Source organism: Sus scrofa, chromosome 6 (assembly GCF_000003025.6).
Source record: "Sus scrofa isolate TJ Tabasco breed Duroc chromosome 6, Sscrofa11.1, whole genome shotgun sequence".
In the NCBI taxonomy this organism is placed as follows: Eukaryota; Metazoa; Chordata; class Mammalia; order Artiodactyla; family Suidae; genus Sus; species Sus scrofa.
This window is the reverse complement of record NC_010448.4, coordinates 28,819,271-28,840,996: the sequence shown is the minus strand read 5'-3', so window position 1 is coordinate 28,840,996 and position 21,726 is coordinate 28,819,271. Positions and strand designations below refer to the sequence as shown.

The following is a 21,726-nucleotide window of genomic DNA, read 5'->3' as shown; positions in this document are numbered from 1 at the left end:
CCTCCTTCAAGTGCTGCCTGGTCTGTAGAATCAATTCCAAGCTTCTTAGCAGAGCCTTCTAACTAGACCCCTTGCTGAGTATAGTCTCACCCGTGGTCCAATCACACTGAATTACTTGCAGTTTCCAAAACATGAAGTATTCCAGGGTTTCCAAAGCCCATCAGACAAACACATCTTTCCTTATGCTGAGTCCTTTGCCTCTAATATCCTTCTTCTCTCACCTTTTCCTCAACACCCTGGCTCCCATCTTTCTCCATACATCTTATGTCCGTGTGTGAGTGTGTGTGTGTGTGCGTGTGTGTGTGTGTGTGTGTGTGTGTACTTCAGTCTCTCTCTCTCTAAAACATACAGTCTCTAAAATTATCATTGAAGATGATTTTCATTTAACAATTCCTTGTACCCTAGAAGTTCCTGTCTTGAGAAACTGATGCTAAACCCTCCTTGTAAGGACACAATACAGTGTTCTTATAGGCTATTTTTCAGGCTCCTGCCACAGATAATAAAGGAATTCACCAAACCACTAAAATTTCTTCATGAAAATTTCACCATGAAACTATCATATGCAGTTTTCAGGGGAAAAAAATGGCTCTTTCAAATTTCAATCATAAAGAATACTCTACAAGCTGAATTTTAAAACTTTTATAATTGATGACTATGACAAAAGGTGCTGTTGAGAAAGACACCAAAATCTTAACTGTGGTAAAAACAGAGGACTTTTTCTTTTCTATATTTTGAGTTTTACAAATTTTCCACAATGAAAATGCATTATTTTTTTTAATGCTTAAACTTAAATATATATTTATAGGAGTTCCCGTCGTGGCGCAGTGGTTAACGAATCTGACTAGGAACCATGAGGTTGCGGGTTTGATCTCTGCCCTTGCTCAGTGGGTTAACGATCCGGCGTTGCCGTGAGCTGTGGTGTAGGTTGCAGACGCGGCTCGGATCCCGCGTTGCTGTGGCTCTGGCGTAGGCTGGTGGCTACAGCTCCGATTCGACCCCTAGCCTGGGAACCTCCATATGCCGCGGGAGCGGCCCAAGAAATGGCAACAACAACAACAAAAAGACAAAGAAATAGCAAAAAGACAAAAAAAAAAATGTTTAAATATATATTTATAGTACTTATATCAAGAAATGACACCATGCACAAAAATAAACTCAAAATGGCTGAAAGACTTAAATATACGACAGGACACCATCAAACCCCTAGAAGAAAACATAGGCAAAACACTCTCTGACATCAACATCATGAATATTTTCTCAGGTCAGTCTCCCAAAGCAATAGAAATTAGAGCAAAAATAAACCCATGGGACCTCATCAAACTGAAAAGCTTTTGCACAGCAAAGGAAACCAAAAAGAAAACAAAAAGACAACTTTCAGAATGGGAGAAAATAGTTTCAAATGATGCAACCGACAAGGGCTTAATCTCTAGAATATATAAACAACTTATACAACCCAACAGCAAAAAAGCCAATCAATCAATGGAAAAATGGGCAAAAGACCTGAATAGACGTTTCTCCAAGGAAGATATACAGATGGCCAACAAACACATGAAAAAATGCTCAACATCGTTGATTATAAGAGAAATGCAAATCAAAACTACCATGAGATACCACCTCACACCAGTCAGAATGGCCATCATTAATAAATCCACAAATAACAAGTGCTGGAGGGGTTGTGGAGAAAAGGGAACCCTCCTGCACTGCTGGTGGGAATGTAAACTGGTACAGCCACTATGGAGAACAGTTTGGAGATACCTTAGAAATCTATACATAGAACTTCTATATGACACTGCAATCCCACTCTTGGGCATCTATCCGGACAAAACTCTACTCAAAAGAGACACATGCACCCGCATGTTCATTGCAGCACTATTCACAATAGCCAGGACATGGAAACAACCCAAATGTCCATAAACAGAGGATTGGATTCGGAAGATGTGGTATATATACACAATGGAATACTACTCAGCCATAAAAAAAGAACGACATAATGCCATTTACAGCAACATGGATGGAACTAGAGAATCTCATACTGAGTGAAATGAGCCAGAAAGACAAAGACAAATACCATATGATATCACTTATAACTGGAATCTAATATCCAGCACAAATGAACATCTCCTCAGAAAAGAAAATCATAGACTTGGAGAAAAGACCTGTGGCTGCCTGATGGGAGGGGGAGGGAGTGGGAGGGATGGGGAGCTTGGGCTTATCAGACACAACTTAGAATAGATTTACAAGGAGATCCTGCTGAGTAGCATTGAGAACTATGTCTAGATACTCATCTTGCAACAGAACAAAGGGAACAAAGGGTGGGGGAAAAAATGTAATTGTAATGTATACATGTAAGGATAACTTGATCCCCTTGCTGTACAGTGGGAAAAAAAAAAAAAAAAAAGAAAGAAATGAAAATTATGTGACTCTTTACATTTGTCTTTTTACCTAGAACACCAGGAAACTCAAGATCAAATTCAACTCTCAATCATAACAAACAGATACCCTCACTTTTCAACAATACCTGATATCTAGTCTTTTCCATGGCTTTGGTTTCCTATTTTTAACAACCTCATTGCAAGTATCTTTAATTATAAACCACCACAACTTGAGTTCCCGTCATGGCGCAGCAGAAACAAATCTGACTAGGATCCATGAGGACACAGGCCCAATCCCTGAGCTTGCTCAGAGGGTTAAGGATCTGGGGTTGCCGTGAGCTGCGGTGTAGTGTGTAGACAGAGTTCACATCTGGCGTTGCTGTGACTGTGGTGTAGGCCAGCAGCTACAGCTCCGATTTGACCTCTAGCCTAGGAACCTCCATATGCCATGGGTGTGGCCCTAAAAAGCAAAAAAAAAAAAAAAAAAGAATCCAGCATTGTCGCTGCTGTGGCTCAGGTTCAATCCCTGGCCATGGGCATAGCCACCCCCCAAAAAATAAATCCACTACAGTTACTCTTTAGAAAGAGCTAAAATATTAAAAATATATAATTTAATTATATAATAAATTATAGTGTTACATAATTGTAAGTTATGTGCAAGTCAGTCTTTTTACTGGTATTGTATTCATACTGTACTCAAATAATTAAAACTTTTTACAAATCACAAAGATCAAAGAAAGCTAACAAAGAACAGAGCAATAACATTCACCTGTGAGGAAATAAGCAGACATCACACTTTCATAAGCCACCTCATTGTAAATGGTCAGGTACAGAGAAAAAAAATGAAGTCTCCGTAGCCAGGCCTAATTCCACGTGTCTGTTTTGGCCAATTAATCTCTGCAACAAAGAGTGAGAGGCAACTTATCAAAAAATGAACTGAGTAATCAGCAGGATGATATTTCCTTTTGTAAAATCTAATTTTTACATGCCAGCAGGGGTAGCACTCAATTACTGAGAAGTTCCATCACAGCCACGGTGGGGTGTAACTCAACACGTGTCAGAGAACTACCCTGGCCATTTCAAATCATGCATGTCTAGACAGCTGCTACTCCCTCTGTCCCAGGTCCCATGAGCACCACTTGTGTCTCTTTTGTAGAGTATGCACACATCCTGGAGACTACAGCAGGAAGCAAAGAGGACAAAGGTCAGGAAATTTCCTGTACCAAGAAGTGCCAGGAGGTCAGTCACATAACTGGTATTTACTTTTGATCTATGATAAAAATATGTCCACAGAGAAGGAGGAAGACAGAATATGGAGCCTGTGGTTTTCCACATATTTTTCAGGAAAGGAAAATCAAATATAAGAACTTTAAAAGACAATCTGAGACCAAAATTGGATGCAAAAGCCATTAGCACACAGCGGGAGGACCTCAGCAATGTGAGCGCCTGGGCCATTTCCTCAAGGGGCCTCCCAGCAAGCAGAGAGAGCTGAAAATGATCTCAGGAAGCACACACGGGCTTTCAAAAGTCTGCTCCTTCCAGAGCTTCGAAATCAGGGAGCAGCCCTCAGAGATAAGCAGCGGATGGCGGAGCATTCTGCTAACCGCGAAAGATTGGCTGGCAGTGCTTTTTTTCCCCCATCAAGGATAAAGACTGAATTCTTTTTCTCAAGCACACAGTCCCGTGCACACAAGAGGTACGCCAAAAATAAACGTTAAATTAAATATGGATTCCTGCTTAAAACTGGCCGCAACACAAGTGGTGCCCAAACTGTTTGCTCAGTGCTCCGTGAAGAATACTCAGATTGTTTCACAAATATCTCCTTCCATTTATGACATGAGATGACCCAATGTGAAGCCACTGAGAAGAGCAGTAAGAGCAGGAGCCATCATCCTCCCTCCAACAGGCCGGACTCCCAGCCCAACGCGGGATGGATTCCCCGCGGCCCCCAAAAGCTCTACTTGGCGCCCCACATCCTCGGTCTCGCCCCCCGGGGCCCTTCTCATTTTCAGAGTCTCTCCCACGCGGCACAGGTTCTTCCCCAGCTTCAGATTCACACTGGAGGGTCTCACGCGGTCCCTCACGGTCACAGTGTCGCACTCGGGGCCACTCTGACCGCGGTCTCTCTCACTCACGGTCTCTCTCAATCTCCCTCCCAGTCTCTCACAAATGGAGTCGCCCTCACACTCAGGGCCCCTCTCAGCCACACACACACACACACACACGGAGTCTCCCTCACACTAACGTCGGCACCCGCACACTCTGCGTCTCGCACACGCAGTCACCCCCGAGCCTCCCTCTCTCTCACACACACAGACACACACACACGTACACGCGCGCGCGCACACACGGCGTCCTCCTCGCACGCTCAGTCCTCCACGGCTGGAGGGCCCCTCACGCTCAAGGTCCCGCTCACACGCACGGCGTCCCCCTCGGGCTCGCTCTCAAGCGCAGCGTCTCTCACGTGCCCGCGGCCGGCCCCGCGCCGGGTTCCCAGAACCGCATCCCGTACGCCGCAGTGGCGGCAGCGGCGGGGAGAATTCCGGCCTCAGAGGACGCGGCCTCGGCCCCGCTTCCCCTCCTCGGCCCGGCTCGTGGCCCGTTACCTCGTGGCGGCCGGGAGCCTCCAGGATGCTCTGTCGCGCTGCCCCCGCCTCCGCAGCGACCACTCAAGCCCCGCCCCCGCCACGTCACCCGCAGCCGGATCGCGACAGCGCGCGCCGCGTCGGGACAGGGAGACCGGCTCCGCAAGGGGCCCGCGGGCGGCGGCGCTTCCGGGCCCGGGGGAAGCGGGGGATGGGGAGGTGAGCTGCGCCCAGGCGCCCGCTTGAGCGGCCCAACACCCCCGGCAGGCCTCGACCTGGGCCCAGCCGCCCTAGCCAACTGGACGGCGGTTCCCCGACCCCGCAATCTCTCAGGGTCTCCAAGGGACTCAATACCCGAACGCGCCCCGCCGGGACCTTTAAATGCCCCACACCGGTTCCTCTGTGGCCCTTGGCCTAGAACACCCGGGGGGGCCTCATACAGCTCACACAAGGAGCTCTAAAGGTCTCCATACCCGGTTCACAGCCAGCCCTCCACCTAGAGACACTAGGGAGACACAGACCGACGGAGGATTCGTCCTCCAGGTCACAGCCCCCACCATGGTCCCCACAGACACATGGACACCGCTGGCCTTCTATAACCAACCCCGCGCCTGCCTGGAGCTCAGGCTTGAGGACATTTTTGAGTCCTCTCCCTGCCTGACCCCTCCTGTCCTCTTCCTCTCCCTCTGGTTGCTCCTCCAACTCCTTCTGGGGCTACATTTCCTCTGGTAGCTCTAGGGCTCTTTCTAGGGCCTCCTGAACTCATGGCTGGCTGCACCCTATTCTTAGCTTCCTGTCCACACCTCAGCCCATGACTCTCCTGGGCCATGAAGTCATTTCCCCCAGACAGCTCTTCACAACTGCACCACATCCTCTGGTTCCAGTCTGACCACACACAAAATCCTGCTCCCCACCCTAGTGACCTGGCAAGGGATGGGCATCACCCTGGACCCTTCCTCCTCAGGCACCCCCAGGCCCTGCATCTCACTGTTTTCTTCTCTCCAGCTGTAGTAGCCTCCCAATCCCTGCTCTGCTCTCTCTAACCCATCCCCACAGGGTAGGAGGTACTTCTACAATTCAGAGCAGAATGACTATTTCCTCTGCTGAAAAACCCTTCCATCCTCTCCCTCTAGACCCGAGATGGTGACCATTGAAGAGTCCTCATTGGTGTTGCTCTCCTGTGCTCTCTGCTTAGAATGAAATTGTGAATGAGAGTGCAGGCATACCTTATATCTTATTGCTCTTCTCTTTATTGCAATTCACAGATACTGAATTTTTTGCAGGTAGAAGTTTTGTGGCAAGGCTGCATTGTCAGATGATAGTTAGCATTTTTTTGGCAATAAAGTTTTTTTTTTTCTTTTTCTGCCATACCGAGGTATATGGAAGTTCCTGGGCCAAGGAATGAATCCAAGCCACAAATGTGATTCACGCCACAGCTGTGGCAACACTGGATCCTTAACCCACTGCACCACAATGGGAACTCCACAATGAGGTATTTCTAAATTAAGGAATGAACTTTTTTTAAGACATAATGCTATTGCACACTTAATAGGCTATGGTGTAAACAACTTTTAGATGCACCAGGAAACAAAAAAATTCATGTGACTTGTTTTACTGAGATATTTATTTTGTGGTGATCTGGAGCTGAACTCCAATATCTCTGAGGTATGTCTGCGTTTATATACTTGGAGTCCTTAGATTCTGCCCTTTTGCCCCCTGGTCTGGAAGAGGAAGGGCTCTGGACACTCATGTCTCTCAACAGCAGCCAGTTCACTTGTCCTTGTAACAGCAGCATATATGACCTAAAAGTTCCCAAAACCTCTGGCTTCACTGTCTTATACCATTACAGCAGCCTGCCAGCTGAAAGCCACCATGAACCAAGCACTGAATCAGATCTTCTCCAACACCATCAGTGTTCCTCAGATTACCCTGCAGGGTACATTTATTCATCCCCATTCTTCATATGAGCAAACTGAGGCTTAGGGAGGTTAGGAGACTCCCCAGGCCACTTGGCTAGAGCTGGGAGAGCTCAGCCTTGAATTCCGATTTGCTGGCCCTGAAGCCTCTTCTACCTCCATGCTCTTTCTCTGCAGCTACAAGACAGAGGGTGGAAGTGGATTGAAATGGGTCAGGGGTGAGAGGGTGTCTGCAAGGACAGTAGTATGAGTGGGTAGATGTCAGGGCAGAGCTGAGTCACCCTAGGCAGGACCTGGGTTTGTTTTTTGTCTTTCTAGGGCCGTGTGGTTCCCAGGCTGAGGGTCGAATCGGAGCTGTAGACACTGGCCTACGCCACAGCTACAGCAATGAGGGACCTGAGCCATGTCTGCGACCTACACCACAGCTCACGGAGACACCGGATCCTTAACCCACTGAGCAAGGCCTGGGATTGAACCCGCAACCTCATGGTTCCTAGTTGGATTTGTTTCCGCTGCGCCACAATGGTAACTCCAGGACCTGGGTTTCATATGGTTATCCTTTTTTGAAGGCCACCAATGCAGCTGGACCTATGTATTCCTAGGCGTCCTAATCCTTTCTGGGCCATCCATTCTTCCAGGTTTGGCCAAAAACTGGGGCAGCGCGAGGGTTCAGAGCGCCCTCTAGTGGTGCAGGGTGTATTGACGCCTGAAGCCCAGACTGCCCAGGCTCCTGTGAAGGAGGCAGGATGGGGTCTGCACCACAGAACTCAGGCCTAGACGCCATTTCTATGCATATTTCCCTGCCCCTATCCTGCTCCATTTGGTCCCCAGTCTCTCAGTCCTTGTCCTTGACCATTTTGGTCTCTCTTCCTCCCTCAGTCTCACCGTCCTCAAAGACAGACAGATAGTGGGCAGCAAAGGAAATGAAGCAAAGTAGAAGGGGGGCATCCTAAAAAAACCTCTAAGATCAAAGGATGCTGAGACCTGCAAGTTGAAGGAGGCCAGAAGGCTGGGAATGGAAATCCAGCAGGGCGACCTGCAGGGATTGTCCCTGGTCTCCAGCTCCGGAGGCATTTGAAGCCTATTGACCAGACAGGAGCAGGGGGAGGATGAAGCTTCAGTCCAACAGGAATGTTTCGGATCCTGGTTCTCAGTCCCAGGAGGGGAACTAGATGCCAGGAGAGGGGGCAGGAGGATGAAGCCCAAGGAGGTGCATAGGAGCCACACTTTGGTGCTGAGAACCCACCAAGGCCCCAGGAACGGTCAGGGTCTAGCCCCTGATTACTGGCTCTCCAGCCCCTCCACTCTTCCACTGTCTCCCTCCTCTCACACTCAGAGCAGAGGCTAGGCCAGGGCACTTTACAACATTCAGAATACTTTTATTGCCAGAACCGAGGTACAGCCTGCTCAAAGCCCCATGAGGGGTCTACCACTCAGGAACAAAGGGAAAGACAGATGCTGGGTAGGAATGCAACAGAGAAAGTCCCACTCCACAGAAACCTTGGAGGAGAACAGCACAGTCCAGCCTGACTGTGGCTGTCATCCATCTGGAAACCACTGCCACCAAGGCAGATCCAGATTCTCCATCCTGCTATCACAGGGAGACCCACACAGCACCTCTAGAGTCAGAAGAAAACCCTCAGGGGACCCCCAGGCACCTGGCTCCCTCAGGGGCCCACTCAAGTTTCTGGGCTAGTCCCTGCTGACTAAATGCCACTAAGCTGCCAGGGGTGGGGACAGGTGCTAGGCAGGGTGGGCAAGATTCCTACCTCCTCTCAGGCCTGTGCCAGCCCACATCGGGGCTAGAGACCTTAGGGCAGGGTGGCAATGTGGTGGTGGGTTGGCAAGAAGGCAGCTCAGGGCAGCTCTGATTGGCCTTGGCTGCTTCCTTGAATTCTCCTTCTTCATGAGTACCTAAAGGGCCATGGCAGCAGGCCCTGCTCTCATCTTTCAGCCACAGTCCCAGGGCAAAGGGAGCCAGCATCAATAACGTGGGCAACAGCCCAACCAAGGAGATTAGGGCTCCTGGAACACAGCCCCTAGAACCAGGGGGCCATCTGCTGCCCAGTCCTGAGTGAAGCTGTTCTTAGAGGTAAGGGAGGTAGGAGTGAATGCCCCCGGCCCTGGGAACCATGGAGAACACAACTCACCCCTGCCTGCAGGGGGAACTGGGCCCCCCTAGAAAGCTACTGTCAGGCTGTCTGGACAGCTAGGCCACCCATGGTAGCAGGCTGACTTATGGCCAGTGTGTGAGAAGGTTCACCCTAGGGACCAGGAGCCCATCCTAGGGACCACAGTTCAGGAATATCCCTCACAGGAAGGCTAAGAAGCCAGGACCTGGTGGGCGAGTATGAAAAGGCCACAGGGGTAGGAGGGACACATGGCCCCAGAGCTGGGGATTGGGGCCAGGTGCCAGCCAATCCACCTGCAGAGCCAGTCCTGAGGTCACAACTGTTCCACCACCAGCAGCATTCTTTCCATCAAGGGTCCCTCAAGTAAGTGCAGACTATGTCTTCCATCCTCACTCCCAGAGAGGAAGGATAAGAAACAGCATTTCCACATGGCAGGCTTTTCACAGCCCAAGATCCACGGCTTTCGATGGTCAGTCAAACTGCTAAAGTCATGGGCCAAGGTAGCCCCGGAAGCCAGAAGAAACAGCGGTGGCCAGGCCATCGCACAGCCCTGCCTGACACAGGAGTCAGGGACCGAGGAGCACGCGTTTCAGGTAGGCCAGGGTAGTGGCATTGGCCAGCATCGCAATGTGCTCGCTGCCTGGCAGTGCCTGCAACGACACTTCTTGCTCCTGGCGGCCACGCCAGGCCTGGCACTGCAGGGCACTCTCCAAGTTCACCGTGCCATCACCATCACCAAAGCAGATCCTAGGGTCGTGGTCTGGGAAGCTCTCATAGTAGAAAGAGTCTGGCGTGGGGACGCCAGTGCCATAGAGGCAATGCAGCTGCACACCAGGCGGCACCATGGCGTCAACCAGCCCCTCCGTGTCCTGCCGCATGAGCCAGCCATCTTCGAAGCCAATGTCCTGGAAGAACCTGCGATAGTCCTGCAGCGTGTAGTTGGTCGTGGGCGTGTGCAAGAAGACCTTTTCAGGTGACCAGGAATAGTTGTAGGGCAGCAGCCAGCTGGTGGAGACGGCAGACCGCTGCTGCTCCCGGATCTTCAGGGGCCTGATGACCGGGATACGGTTGTTGTCTCCTGCCGGGAGGGGGTTCCAGTTGGTCTGTGCTCAGGAATGCAAGCCGGCTGCATGCTCACCAATGCCCCCACCCCCGTCCGCCCGCCACCACACCCCAGCATCGCTGCACCGTTAACGTCCTTACAACTCTCCTGTTTCCCTGTATTTTTGCTCTATTTGTTTCTTTCCTGTGGCATTTTGTCACCAGGGGCTTAGGCAGGCCACACCCACAGGGTGATCTATGGTAAAAACAATACCCCCTCAGAGCACTTATCACCTGGCTTGTGGGCACTGACCTTGTCAAAGGTGAATCAGCAGGTTGGTAGCCCAGGGACACATTCCTCCTAATCTTTTATTACATTGAGCCATGTAAACATTTTTCTCTTCCTAGGTTAGACCTGCAGCCAGCCAGCCCTGGCCTCATCCCACTCACCTGCCTGGCACTGACCTGGAGAAGGGCAGGCTGCAGAATGAGTGAGGGTCTTCTCACACAGGAATGCCAATAACACAAGCACACCCACCAGCCAGTGAGACCTCAGAGGATGAGCTGGAACCCTTTGCCTTGCGCAGGACCCATGGCCATCCATCACCCCACCTCTCGGACTGCAGACCTTCAGCTCTGCCTGTTGGGGCCTGGCTCTAGGACCCCCAAGGAAAGGGAAGTCCCTAGCTAGGGTTTCACGACTGCCACCCCTCCTGCACCACCTCCACTCCCAGACTGCTAGGGCTGACAGCAGTTTCCCAGAATCTGAGATAAAGCTCCAAAGGGACTTGTGGGGAAGATCTGAAAGGGCTGGGCCTGGACACCACCACTATGACAGACTGTCTCAAGTCCTGGGGGTGCCCACATCTGTCCCTTCCGGTCCAGGCTGGGCAGAGTAAGCAGCTGTAATGAGTCTTCACTGTAACTGGATTCATTGTCCAGCCAGTCCAGGGTCACTGCTGGGAGAGACCCCGGGTCTGACCCAATCACAATGACCAGTCAACCAACAAGCATGTCAGGCTGTGCTGGCAATTTGAGGAAGGAAGCTCATCGGACGCTTGGCACAGCGCTGGCTCAGGGCTCTTAAAGAGAGAGGCCACAGGGCTCAGATCCAGTCTCAGCAGCGGGAGGAAGGCCCTATGGCTCTAGCTGACAGGTCCTTTTTTTTGTCTTTTTAGGGCCACACTTGAGGCATATGGAGGTTCCCAGGCTAGGGGTCGAATTGGAGCTGTAGCCGCTGGCCTACACCACAGCCACAGCCATGCCAGATCCAAGCCGCGTCTGCGACCTACACCACAGCTCACGGCAACACCGGATCCTTAATCCTCTTAACGAGGCCAGGGATCGAACCCGGGTCCCCATGGATGCCAGCTGGGTTTGTTAACCACTTAGCCACAACGGGAACTCCTAGCTGGCAGGTTCTAACACTTGTGAAAAGGCAGGTGGATTGGAGAGGAACGGGGAAGGAGGTGGCTGTCCTAACTGCCAAGCATGTAGGCCCCAACAAATCTGCACCTGCTTGGGAGTTCCCGTCGTGGCACAGCGGTTAATGAATCCGACTAGGAACCATGAGGTTGCGGGTTTGATCCCTGCCCTTGCTCAGTGGGTTAATGATCCGGTGTTGCCGTGAGCTGTGGTGTAGGTCGCAGACGCGGCTCGGATCCTGCGTTGCTGTGGCTCTGGCATAGGCTGGCAGCTACAGCTCCGATTCAACCCCTAGCCTGGGAACCTCCATATGCCACGGGAGCAGCCCAAGAAATGACCAAAAAAAAAAAAAAATCTGCGCCTGCTTCCTCCCCGCTGCCACAGAGGGAGGCCTAACTCATAAACAGGAAGCTCAAGCTCAACTTTCCTTCTCTGGGGCAAAGGTGGAGATGAAGAAGTGAGGATGAGGTAAGAGAGGGAAAAGATTCCTCCAAAGAACCAAAGGTCAAACCAAGTTAGGTCGGCCAGGCCCAAGCAGAGTGTGTGTGGCCACGTACTCCACGTGACCAACAGTTATGCCACTCCTGCTCTAAGAAACTTCCACAGGTAACAAAGACCGTCAACTAGAGAGGCAAATCTACAAGTAGTATTAGATGCTCTTTTGGAAAGAGCTGTCTGGAAAAGAGTATCACACTGGAGAAGGAAGGGTGCTGACCCAAGAGAAGCGACAGGAGGGTGGCCCAGGGGAACATGGTAGTGCTAGAGTGTCCCACCCCAAATGCCAGCCCCTTGACGCTGGGCCAGGCAGGGTCTTACCTGAGGCCAGGACACGCAGGGTCTTGGCCACGCCCCCCCAGGGCGGACCCAGTGCCACGAAGGCACGGATGTACTTGTCCTTCCAGGCCTGTGGCTGCCGCTGCAGAAAGTAGAGCGTGTACATGTTGCCCATACTGTGGGCAACCAGCACCACGGGGCCCCCATACAGCTGGTGCATCTCCTCGATCATCTCGCGGAGGGCCAGGAAGTAGGGCCCATTTTCATCTGCAGGCCAGAGCCAGGCAGGGGTCAGGCAGGCAGGGTCCTGGGACCTGAATCACTGACCATGTCTCAGGCCAGACCCAGGACTGGGTGGGTGGGGGGAGTGCTAAAGTCCAAGTGGGAAGGGTCTGGGTCCACCTCGGTTTCCATGAAGGGAGGAAACAAAGACACTCCTTTCCCTTCCTCAGCCTCATTCTCTCTCCCCAGGGCTCAGAGGCCCAGAAATCCTGGGCTGAGGGTGAGGAAAGGACAGGATAGATTAACCAGGGGTGGCAGCTGTGACCATTAGGCTAGATGCCAGAGAACCAGGAGTCGGGTCTCTTGAAGGCCAAGGGCCTGTGGTGGCTATGATGTCCTCATCCCCACCTCCTAAGACCTCAGGGAGGAAATGAGAGCAACCGCTTACTTGGGGCTCGGCGCCAATCGTAGGGGGCCCCTCGGACATCCTCGCCTCGTGTGTAGCCCCAGCCTACAAGGCTCTCCACCATGGTGTGAAAATAGGAACCTATAGACAGAAATGCATAGGATTAGAAAGATATAGCCACTGTTAGCCACTGACACACGCCTGCATGGGGGACTGTGACATCTACTGCCAGGAGACCCCCCAGCAGTGCTATAGGGCTCTGGGCCCATCACCGGCTACCCCTTCGAACCAACAAGGTTCCTCCCACTCAGGAGTCCACCAGAACCTCCATCCCCACTCCCTGGGAGGCAGGAGGAAGGGCTACATACCCACACTGCTTTTGCTGGGGTCCAGGAACTCCAGCGAGAAGGTCTGCCCAAAGCCAGGGACACGCACATCAACACCATCGGGAAACTGGGTGGCGTGGGTTGTTCTGTTATAGACCAGCCTGTCAGGAAGGGATATTGAGCCGGTGACCCAGAGGTCATACTAAAGTTGGTGTGTCCCACTGAGGTATATGGAATGATGGGCCATCAGGGACCTGCTGTATAGCATGGAAAACTCTACTCAGTATTCTGTGATCATCTATGTGGGAAAAGATTCCGAGAGAGAAGGGATGTGTGGATATGTATGACTGAGTAACTTCACTGTACAGCAGAAATTATCATAACCTTGTAGATTACTATACTTCAATAAAACTTAAAAAAATAATAAAGTTGGTGTGTCCCAATAGCACCACTCCCTTCTTTTTTCTTTTTAGGGCTGCACCTGCAGCATATGGAAGTTCCCAGGCTAGGGGTCAAGCTGGAGCTGCAGCTGCCAGCCAAGGCCACAAACACAGCAACACGCAATGTGAGCCATGTCTGGGACCCACACCACAGCTTGTGGCAAAGCTGGATCCTTAACCCACTGAGCGAGGCCAAGGATTGAACCCACATCCTCATGCATAGCAGTCAGGTTCTTAACCCACTCAACCGCAATGGGAACGTTCTTTTTTTAATGTCTTGAGCCATACTCCCTACCCTTCCCAACCTCATGTTTGGTCAGATGCACTTCTTGGTCAGACCAAGAAGTATTAAAGCTACTTTATAAAGCACAGATCAGAGTAACCACATTCAGATGCGAACCCTCACTGAGGCTCACTCCAAAGCCTCACCCCAGGATCACTTTTGGGCATTATCTCCTTCTCCTCAATGTCACCCACACCAGAACGCAGGTCTTAGATGTGAATGGGAGAGGGTCATGTCAGGCCTGGCTCTGCCATGAATATCCCACTTGGCCCCAAAAGGCAGGCAGCCTAATTCTGCAGGCTCCCATCACTCCATCTCTATGGATCCAGCTCCTGCCACCCACCATAACACAACACAGGGCAAAGGAGATGATGACTGCAACACACAACAGAAACAGGACATGAGCCTGTGGCTGGTGAGTGGGTGGGTGGGCAAGGCCTAGAGAAAATGATGGGGAAAGGGTGGTGGGATACAGGAGAAAAGCCTGGTGCCAGACCAGGCACCCTGCTCTGGCCTCCCCTGATACTAAGGAGGCAAATGTGCCCAAGAAAACTCAGGCTAGACCTGCAGCCTGGTGGTCCTGAGTCCCACCCACCCTTAAAGATCAGCCACAGACTCAGCAGGTTAAGAATCCAACATAGTGTCGAGAAGGCAGGTTCAATCCCTGGCCTCGCTTAGTGGATTAAGGATCCGACCTTGGAGCAAGCTGTGGCATTGGAGACCCACTTTCTCCAGGGTAATCTGTAGATGACCCCAATGGCCCACTCAGCAGAGTTCTAGAAAGCGAAAGCACGCTGTGCTGGATGAAAGTCTAAACATGTCAGGGAACCAATGAAGGTAGACAAGCCCCTCTTGGTATCAGCCTGCACTTCCAATTGGCAGTACCCGAGACTATGTCTCTGCTACAAAAATAGAAATGCAGATCAACAGCCCAGAAATAACCCTGATGGCATACTGAGAAGGAAGGAGTCAACAAAGCAGGTATCGTAAACAACAGGAAAGGCATGAGGCGGGAGAACCAACTAGAACAAACTAGTGTGTCTCCAGGGAAAAAAATCTTTGTGAGACTCCATTTGGCTCAAATATTTATGGAACACCAACTGTGTTTCTGGTCCTACAGCTATAAGATAAAAGAAAGAGTATCTGCCTTCAGGGGGCTCAGCCTGGGAAAGAACCTTAGCTTCGAGGCATGCAACTCTGGGTTGGAATTTTAGTTCCGCCACTTATTAGTTGAATGACTCAGTTTAGTTGGATGAGCAATTTTGTAACCCATTTCAGCTTCTAGATTTCCTCATTTCTAAAAAAGGTTTTAAAACAGCACTTGTTTCACAAGATTGTTGTACAACTCAATGAAAGAAAGTATTTAAAATGTACAGTGTCTGTATTCAATAATTCTCTCTTTTTTTTTTTTCCTAGGGCCGCACCCTTGGCATATGGAGGTTCCTACGCTAGGGGTCGAATCGGAGCTGCAGCTGATGGCCTGCACCACAGCCACAGCAATGTAGGATCAGAGCCGCATCTGCGACCTACACCACAGCTCACAACAGTGCTGGATCCTTAACCCACTGAGCGAGGTCAGGGATCAAACCTGTGTCCTCATGGCTACTAGTCGGGTTCCTTAACCGCTGAGACACGATGGGAACTCCAGGAATAATTCTCTTTATGAGATTATTTTACTATGGAAGAAATAGCGGAGTTCCCGTCGTGGTGCAGTGGTTAACGAATCCGACTAGGAACCATGAGGTTGCGGGTTCGGTCCCTGCCCTTGCTCAGTGGGTTACCGATCCGGCATTGCCGTGAGCTGTGGTGTAGGTTGCAGATGCGGCTCGGATCCCGCGTTGCTGTGGCTCTGGCGTAGGCCGGCAGCTACAGCTCCGACTCGACCCCTAGCCTGGGAACCTCCATATGCCGCAGGAGCGGCCCAAGAAATAGCAACAACAACAACAAAAAGACAAAAAAAAAAAAAAAAAAAAAAAAAAAGAAATAGCCAAGGTAACAATGTTTGGCAGGCAGGAATGCAGGTTAGATGAAATAGGCCTGTGGCCTGGGGGAAGGAGAGATTAACAGCTTCACAGAGAAACCAGCTTTGCCTCCAGGACTCTGGGTTTGAAAGAGTAAATGGGAGGGAATTTATCGACAAAGGGTATAGATGAGATTCAGGTGGAAAGAAGAGCAAGCACTAAGAAATCCCAGGAAGCAGCAGCTGGAGGGGCAGGTGTGGCCAAGTCAGGGGGCAAGAGAGGGGGTAGGAGCTGGAGCACAGAAACCACAAACAGGACCTAAGGCGCTGGAGAGGGCAGGGAACAGAGCAGCTGGAAGGGGAAGGGTTCTGTCTGGGAGAGTGCAGAAGTGGTAACAAGTCTGAGGAAATGGGATGGGAGAAAGGTCAGTGACCTCGAGGTCTCCTGAGGTACAGATGAAGTAGAAATGAGCTCTGGAGGAGTTCCCACTGTGGCACAGAGGACTCGATCGCCCTGCCAGGCACAGTGGGTTAAGGAGTCAGAATTGCCACAGCTGCAGCTTAGGTGACTCAGATCTGATCCCTGGCCCGGGAACTCCATATGCCTTGGGGTGGCCAAAAAAGAAAAAAAGACATGGGCTCTGGACGCAGGGTCAGTGAGCAGCACCCCATCTGTGCCCCAGCCCCCACCTGATATTGTCAATCCAGCAGTCGATGATGACAGGCAGCAGCAGCTCTAGGTTCAGCCAGAGTGTGAAGTAGCTGATGGTCCTCTTGGAGCAGAGGTAGTGCACGACTGACGGCTTGTCCAGCTTTGCCTCCAGCTGGTTGCCCAAATCGCCGGGCACTGCAGGGGGACAGAGAGTTCTATGAGGCCCTGGGCCTGGCAGGCTGGAGACCCAAAGGCCTTCTATCTACAGCTGCCCTCAGAGCAGGCAGTGTCGAGTATATTCCAACAGAAGGATCGGGAAATAGGACAGAGCACTGGGCCGCTCAATGAGCCAAAACTGAATCCAAAGGCGGCATTCTAGGACAGGCCGGTATAGAAGGATAGTGAACAGAAATACATGAGAGAGGCTCAGACTGGCATCTGCTGGCCTACCCAGGTCCTCCAGGCCTTTGCTAAAGGCCAGAGCCCAGCTGCTAAACCCTGCTAAAGTTCTAGAGGGCAGATCATCTGGAGGGCCCTAGCGTCTTGGCACACCAGGATGCTGTGCTGGAAAGGGCTATCCTGAAGCACCTACCATTCCAGCCACAGCCCAGTGCCAGTGGTGCGACCAGGCCACAAGGATGACTTCTCTCTACCTGAGGGGGCCTGTTCAGTCTACACAGGGCCCTGGGGCTCTTGTGACACTCAAACCCAGCCCTCCCTATTGCTTCACTAACCCAACAGTCAAGCCCCTTCACAGACCATTTACTCCCAGTGACCTTCAGGCCTCACCTGTTCCCAAACGCCATGGTTTGGTTTTGTTTTGTTTTTCTTTAATAGGGCCATACCTGTGGCATACGGAAGTTCTCAGCTAGGGGTTGAATCGGAACTGCAGCTGCCAGCCTATGTCACAGGTACAGCAACTCAGGATCCAAGCCATACCTGTAACCTATGTCACAGCTTGAAGCAACACCACATCCTTACCCCACTGAGTGAGGCCAGGGATCGAACCTACATCGTGGATGCTAGCCAGATTCTTTCTGCTGAGCAACAACGGGAACTCCCACACATGTAATGCTCTTGACACTTTTCAAACATATTCCAATTTAGGATCCATGATCACAAAGTGGACAACCTGGGAGTTCCCGTCGTGGCGCAGTGGTTGACGAATCCGACTAGGAACCATGAGGTTGCGGGTTCGATCCCTGCCCTTGCTCAGTGGGTTAACGATCCGGCATTGCCGTGAGCTGTGGTGTAGGCTGCAGACGCGGCTCGGATCCCGCGTTGCTGTGGCTCTGGCGTAGGCCGGCAGCTACAGCTCCGATTCGACCCCTAGCCTGGGAACCTCCATATACCACAGGAGCGGCCCAAGAAATGGCAAAAAGACAAAAAAACAAAGTGGACAACCAGTAGTACCTGGCTCTCCTGGGCATTCACTGGGCTCTGGCTGTGACCCCAATCCTGCAGAGGGCACACCCTTCCTGTGCACCACCCTACAGTGTCCTCAGAGCAACCATGGCAGGCAAGTGTGGCACCTGCCTTTACCTCCCTTCATGAGGTGGTGTAGAAGTAGGGAGTCCCCAGAATGATAGCCTCTGGATGACATGCCTATGGACCACGCAGGACAGTGTAAAGACCTCAGTCACTGTCTCCACCAGAGAGGAAATGCCTGAAAGAGGAAGTCACCTGATCTGCTTCATCTGGATACCCTTTGCCCTGGCCAGGCTGTGCGGCCTTTAAAAACACCAGTGGTCACTTCCAGAGCCTCTTTACACCAAAAACTAGAATAGGAGGCATCCATGTGCATTTAACCTCACATAACACTGAGAATATCCTTATTATGTCTACTTTATAGATAAGGCGACTGAGGGTGAGAGGTGGAAATGGCTTGCTACAGTCCCTTCCCCTTGCCCAGGGTCTTCTGTACCCCTTCTCTGGCTTCTGCTTCCTCTCCCTTCAATCTGGGTCCCACCCATAGAGACCAGTCACCCTTGGATGCCAATCCTCTGATGGTCAAGGTCAGGTCGGTCCCTGCTCTGTGCCCAGGAAGAGCTTGTCTGCTGCCCACAATGGGGTTTCCCAGGATTAATGCCAATAGCCTCATACTCTGACGAGTTAGGCAGGTTAGGATTCCAGTTACTCTGAGCCTCTAGGTGAGGCCTGAGGCTCTTCTGCTGTGACCCAGGATAACCCAGAACTGAACGAATTAATGAGGTAAAAAGGCCTAGGACCAGTCCAGTCAGAGACCACACACTTCCCAATGCCACAGTGTTCATACTCAAAACTCCTTAGGTTCACATAAGGCTCCCTAAAGGCCCCCACGATAAAGTCCGGATGACCCATCCAGTCACGAGGCCCGCACAATCCACCCCTGCCCCCACTCCATTCCAGGCAGCCAGGACTGCTTAGTTCCCTCCCTCCGATATGCAGTTCCCTCTGCCTGGAGCTCTCTCTGGGCCTCAGCCCCAGCTGCGTACTCCAGGAAGCCTTCCCCGACTGGGTTGGTGGATTCTCTGTGTTTGCCTATCACAGACCTCAGCTCTCAGGATCATCCTGCCAGCTTAGGGGAAGCAGGACCAAATCTGCCCAGACCCTCTGGTGAACTTGGCATACCCCTGGAGCATTTCTTGGCCCAGAGCTCCTGGTGGGCGTGCCTGGGACTGCATGCCAACCCCACCCTCTGTGATCTGCATCATCCTCATTAAAACACTACAGTAGAAAGAGCATGGGGGGGGGGGTCATGCTGCAGCCGTTCAGTATGTAACGTATACCTCAGCATGCCTCTGCCTTCTAGAGTCCTGGCTGGTCACGGCCTGAATGAGGTACCCAAAGCCCTCAAGACAGAGGCCTCATCCATGTCCACACCCACCAGTAGGAAACACTGAGCGGCCTGGGCCAGGACCAAGGAGAACACAGGCAGGGGAGGTTGCCTAACCCCAACATAGCGTAGTCCAAGAAGGTGTGGCAGAAGTAAGGGTAGAGTATGACATCTGTTCACAGTCATTGTCTCAACTCCTACCTCTGTCTATGGCCACCCTCGGATACCCTTGAGCCTCTTCTCTCAGGCTCAGGGCCACACATTTGCTAAGTCAGGCGGAGCCCTCGTGGAAGGCTAGGAGAGGAATCCTTTCTCCAAAGAACTTCCTTTCAGTAATGCACTCTGAAACTTGTGGGGCTTGAAAGGCAAAGGGAGACCATCTTCTAGCCAGGCCCAAGTCAACGCTGAGGCTTCTGAGAGCCAACTCCGAAGCCACCCCACCTCCTTTGCGGGGCCAAAGGGCCTCGGTCTTTCCAGGTGAAAAATGGGGATGTTTGGGGCTGACATGTTTGGGAATAACGACTGAACTGACGCACAAATGCGCGGTAACCATCCCACTTATCCCTATATTCTACAGTGGAAGGTGACAAGAGTTTCACCACACCCGCGCCCAGCAAAGCGGGAAGCGGACGGACCGACCCAGGTGACAAGACAGTCATATCTTCCCCAATCCCATGCTTAGAGCAGATGCAGAACTGGAAGACAGCCTCGCCCGAGCCCCATCCAGCTGGACGCACGAACAAACGGACCCACGACTGGACGCGCGCCTTACCTAGCACCACCGGTGGGGGACGTCCGGCTGGGAGCGCCGGGTCTGTGAGCATCAGGAGGAACAGGAGGACACTCGGAAGCAGGGCGGCGCGGTAGGGGCAGAGACCCATAGCAGCGACTGCAGCTGCTGGTCTGAGGTGCGGATTCAGCTCTCGCGTCTCGTGCCTAGGCCCGGGCGGCGGCGACGCACTTAACCCCGCCGCTCACAGCCTTCACAGAGGCTGGGCCAATCAGGGCCCGCCTCCTGCAAATGGTCTGCCAATAGGGACTCGCTGCCTGGGCGTCCCTCCCAGTCAGAGCTCACCGCCCCGCCCCTGCTCATCCCGGGCCAACTCCCTTAACCGCGCTGCACGCCGAGTGCATCGATCGGCTGAGGCTCAGCCCGGTTTCCACTCATATTCCCAGCTGGTCGGACCCAGCTCGCCGCTGGACACCCCAAAGTCCACGCTGCGTAGCCCTCACCCCCGATTCCTGGCGCCTCCCTTACCAGGGATCTAGAATGCGCCGGGCCGAGCGGGTCCAATGCTCGCTGCTGCTGAGTGACCCGGATCAAATAAGAGGAAAAAGGGGATAAGTCATTCCCCGGCAACTAGTTCTGGAACTTGGGACCAGGAGCTGACCAGCAACCTTATGCATCTCCCAGGCTGGTTCTTTGCACTCTGCCCCAAGGGCATCTGGGTTCAGGCAACATTAGCCTGGTAAGCATTTCTCTTTCCAGTGAGAATTCAGTTCGCCTGTTTCGGGGTTTCATAAACACCACTTCGCCTTGACCAAGCAGTTCGCTGGCTGGGTTAAGCAAGAGTGAGCTTGAGGAGTTCCCGTCATGGCGCAGTGGTTAACGAATCCGACTAGGAACCATGAGGTTGCTGGTTCGGTCCCTGCCCTTGCTCAGTGGGTTAACGATCCGGCGTTGCCGTGAGCTGTGGTGCAGGTTGCAGACGTGGCTCGGATCCCGCGTTGCTGTGGCTCTGGCGTAGGCCGGTGGCTACAGCTCCGATTCGACCCCTAGCCTGGGAACCTCCATATGCCGCGGGAGCGGCCCAAGAAATAGCAACAACAACAACAACAAAAGACAAAAGACAAAAAAGACAAAAAAAAAAAAAAAAAGAGTGAGCTTGAGCCTCAACCCAGTGCCATGGCCATCTGCAAGTTTCTACGAAAAGCAGGAGGGGTGGTGTTGGAATCTCATGCCCCAGGCCACTCCCACCCCATGCAAACTCATTCCAGAGAGGACACAGACTCTGCACATGGAATTGGGGTGAATAGAGTGGGCAAAAGACTTAACAGCCAGTAATACTCCAGTACCATACTTCATTCTGGAATAGAGAGACCAGCGTGTTTGGAGACTGGAGGTCTTGATCCTTCACATACCCTCTCTGGAGGGCCAGTAAACACCCTGGTTATGCCTGGCTGGTCCCAAGACTTCTGTCCTGCCCCTCCCTCCCTCCCTTCTTTTTTCCTCTTTATCCAGCCTCTCTGGAGTGACAGTCAATGAACATACTCACTGTCTTGGCCTGCCTCTCTTGTGTTCTTTTAGTGAAGCACATTGGTAATTGGGGTACCCTCCTCTCCTAAGGTCCAGCTATCTCTCACCTCAGACCCTGGC

At 52.1% G+C, this 21,726-nt stretch overlaps 2 protein-coding genes across 8 annotated transcripts in view; both read right to left on the bottom strand.

Annotated features, from left to right (window-relative positions):
* SLC7A6 (solute carrier family 7 member 6) overlaps positions 1-6,200 on the bottom strand; it is a 41,358-nt gene extending 35,158 nt beyond the window's left edge. Inside the window, exons 1-2 of one of the 6 annotated variants that reach the window (XM_021094151.1) lie at positions 4,979-5,260; positions 3,142-3,269 (exon numbers count right to left, since the gene is read on the bottom strand). The gene's annotated coding sequence lies outside the window, so the exon portion shown is untranslated. The other 5 variants (XM_021094155.1, XM_021094152.1, XM_021094154.1 and 2 more) reach the window with 5 other exon arrangements.
* On the bottom strand, positions 8,229-20,377 carry PLA2G15 (phospholipase A2 group XV). Of its 2 annotated transcripts, XM_021094160.1 has the most exons (6): positions 20,122-20,371; positions 16,573-16,729; positions 13,242-13,360; positions 12,916-13,014; positions 12,288-12,512; positions 8,229-10,083 (listed from the first exon to the last, which is right to left on the bottom strand). In XM_021094160.1, the coding sequence occupies exons 1-6, from the start codon at positions 20,228-20,230 to the stop codon at positions 9,572-9,574; spliced, it is 1,221 nt and encodes a 406-aa protein (XP_020949819.1). In that variant the 5' UTR covers positions 20,231-20,371; the 3' UTR covers positions 8,229-9,571. The 2 variants fall into 2 exon arrangements, with proteins under 2 accessions (XP_020949819.1, XP_020949820.1); XM_021094161.1 differs by lacking the exon at positions 12,288-12,512 and having other exon boundaries at positions 8,232-10,083; positions 20,122-20,377.

Bases quoted from the DNA above. Each gene is read 5' to 3' on its own strand.
- PLA2G15 (XM_021094160.1), bottom strand. From the start codon at position 20,230: ATGGGTCTCTGCCCCTACCGCGCCGCCCTGCTTCCGAGTGTCCTCCTG. The intron at 13,361-16,572 runs GTGGGGGCTGGG...CCTTCCTGACAG, and splicing joins TGCTGGATTGACAATATCAG to GCTGGTCTATAACAGAACAA. The intron at 13,015-13,241 runs GTATGTAGCCCT...TTCTGTCTATAG, and splicing joins CCCCAGCAAAAGCAGTGTGG to GTTCCTATTTTCACACCATG.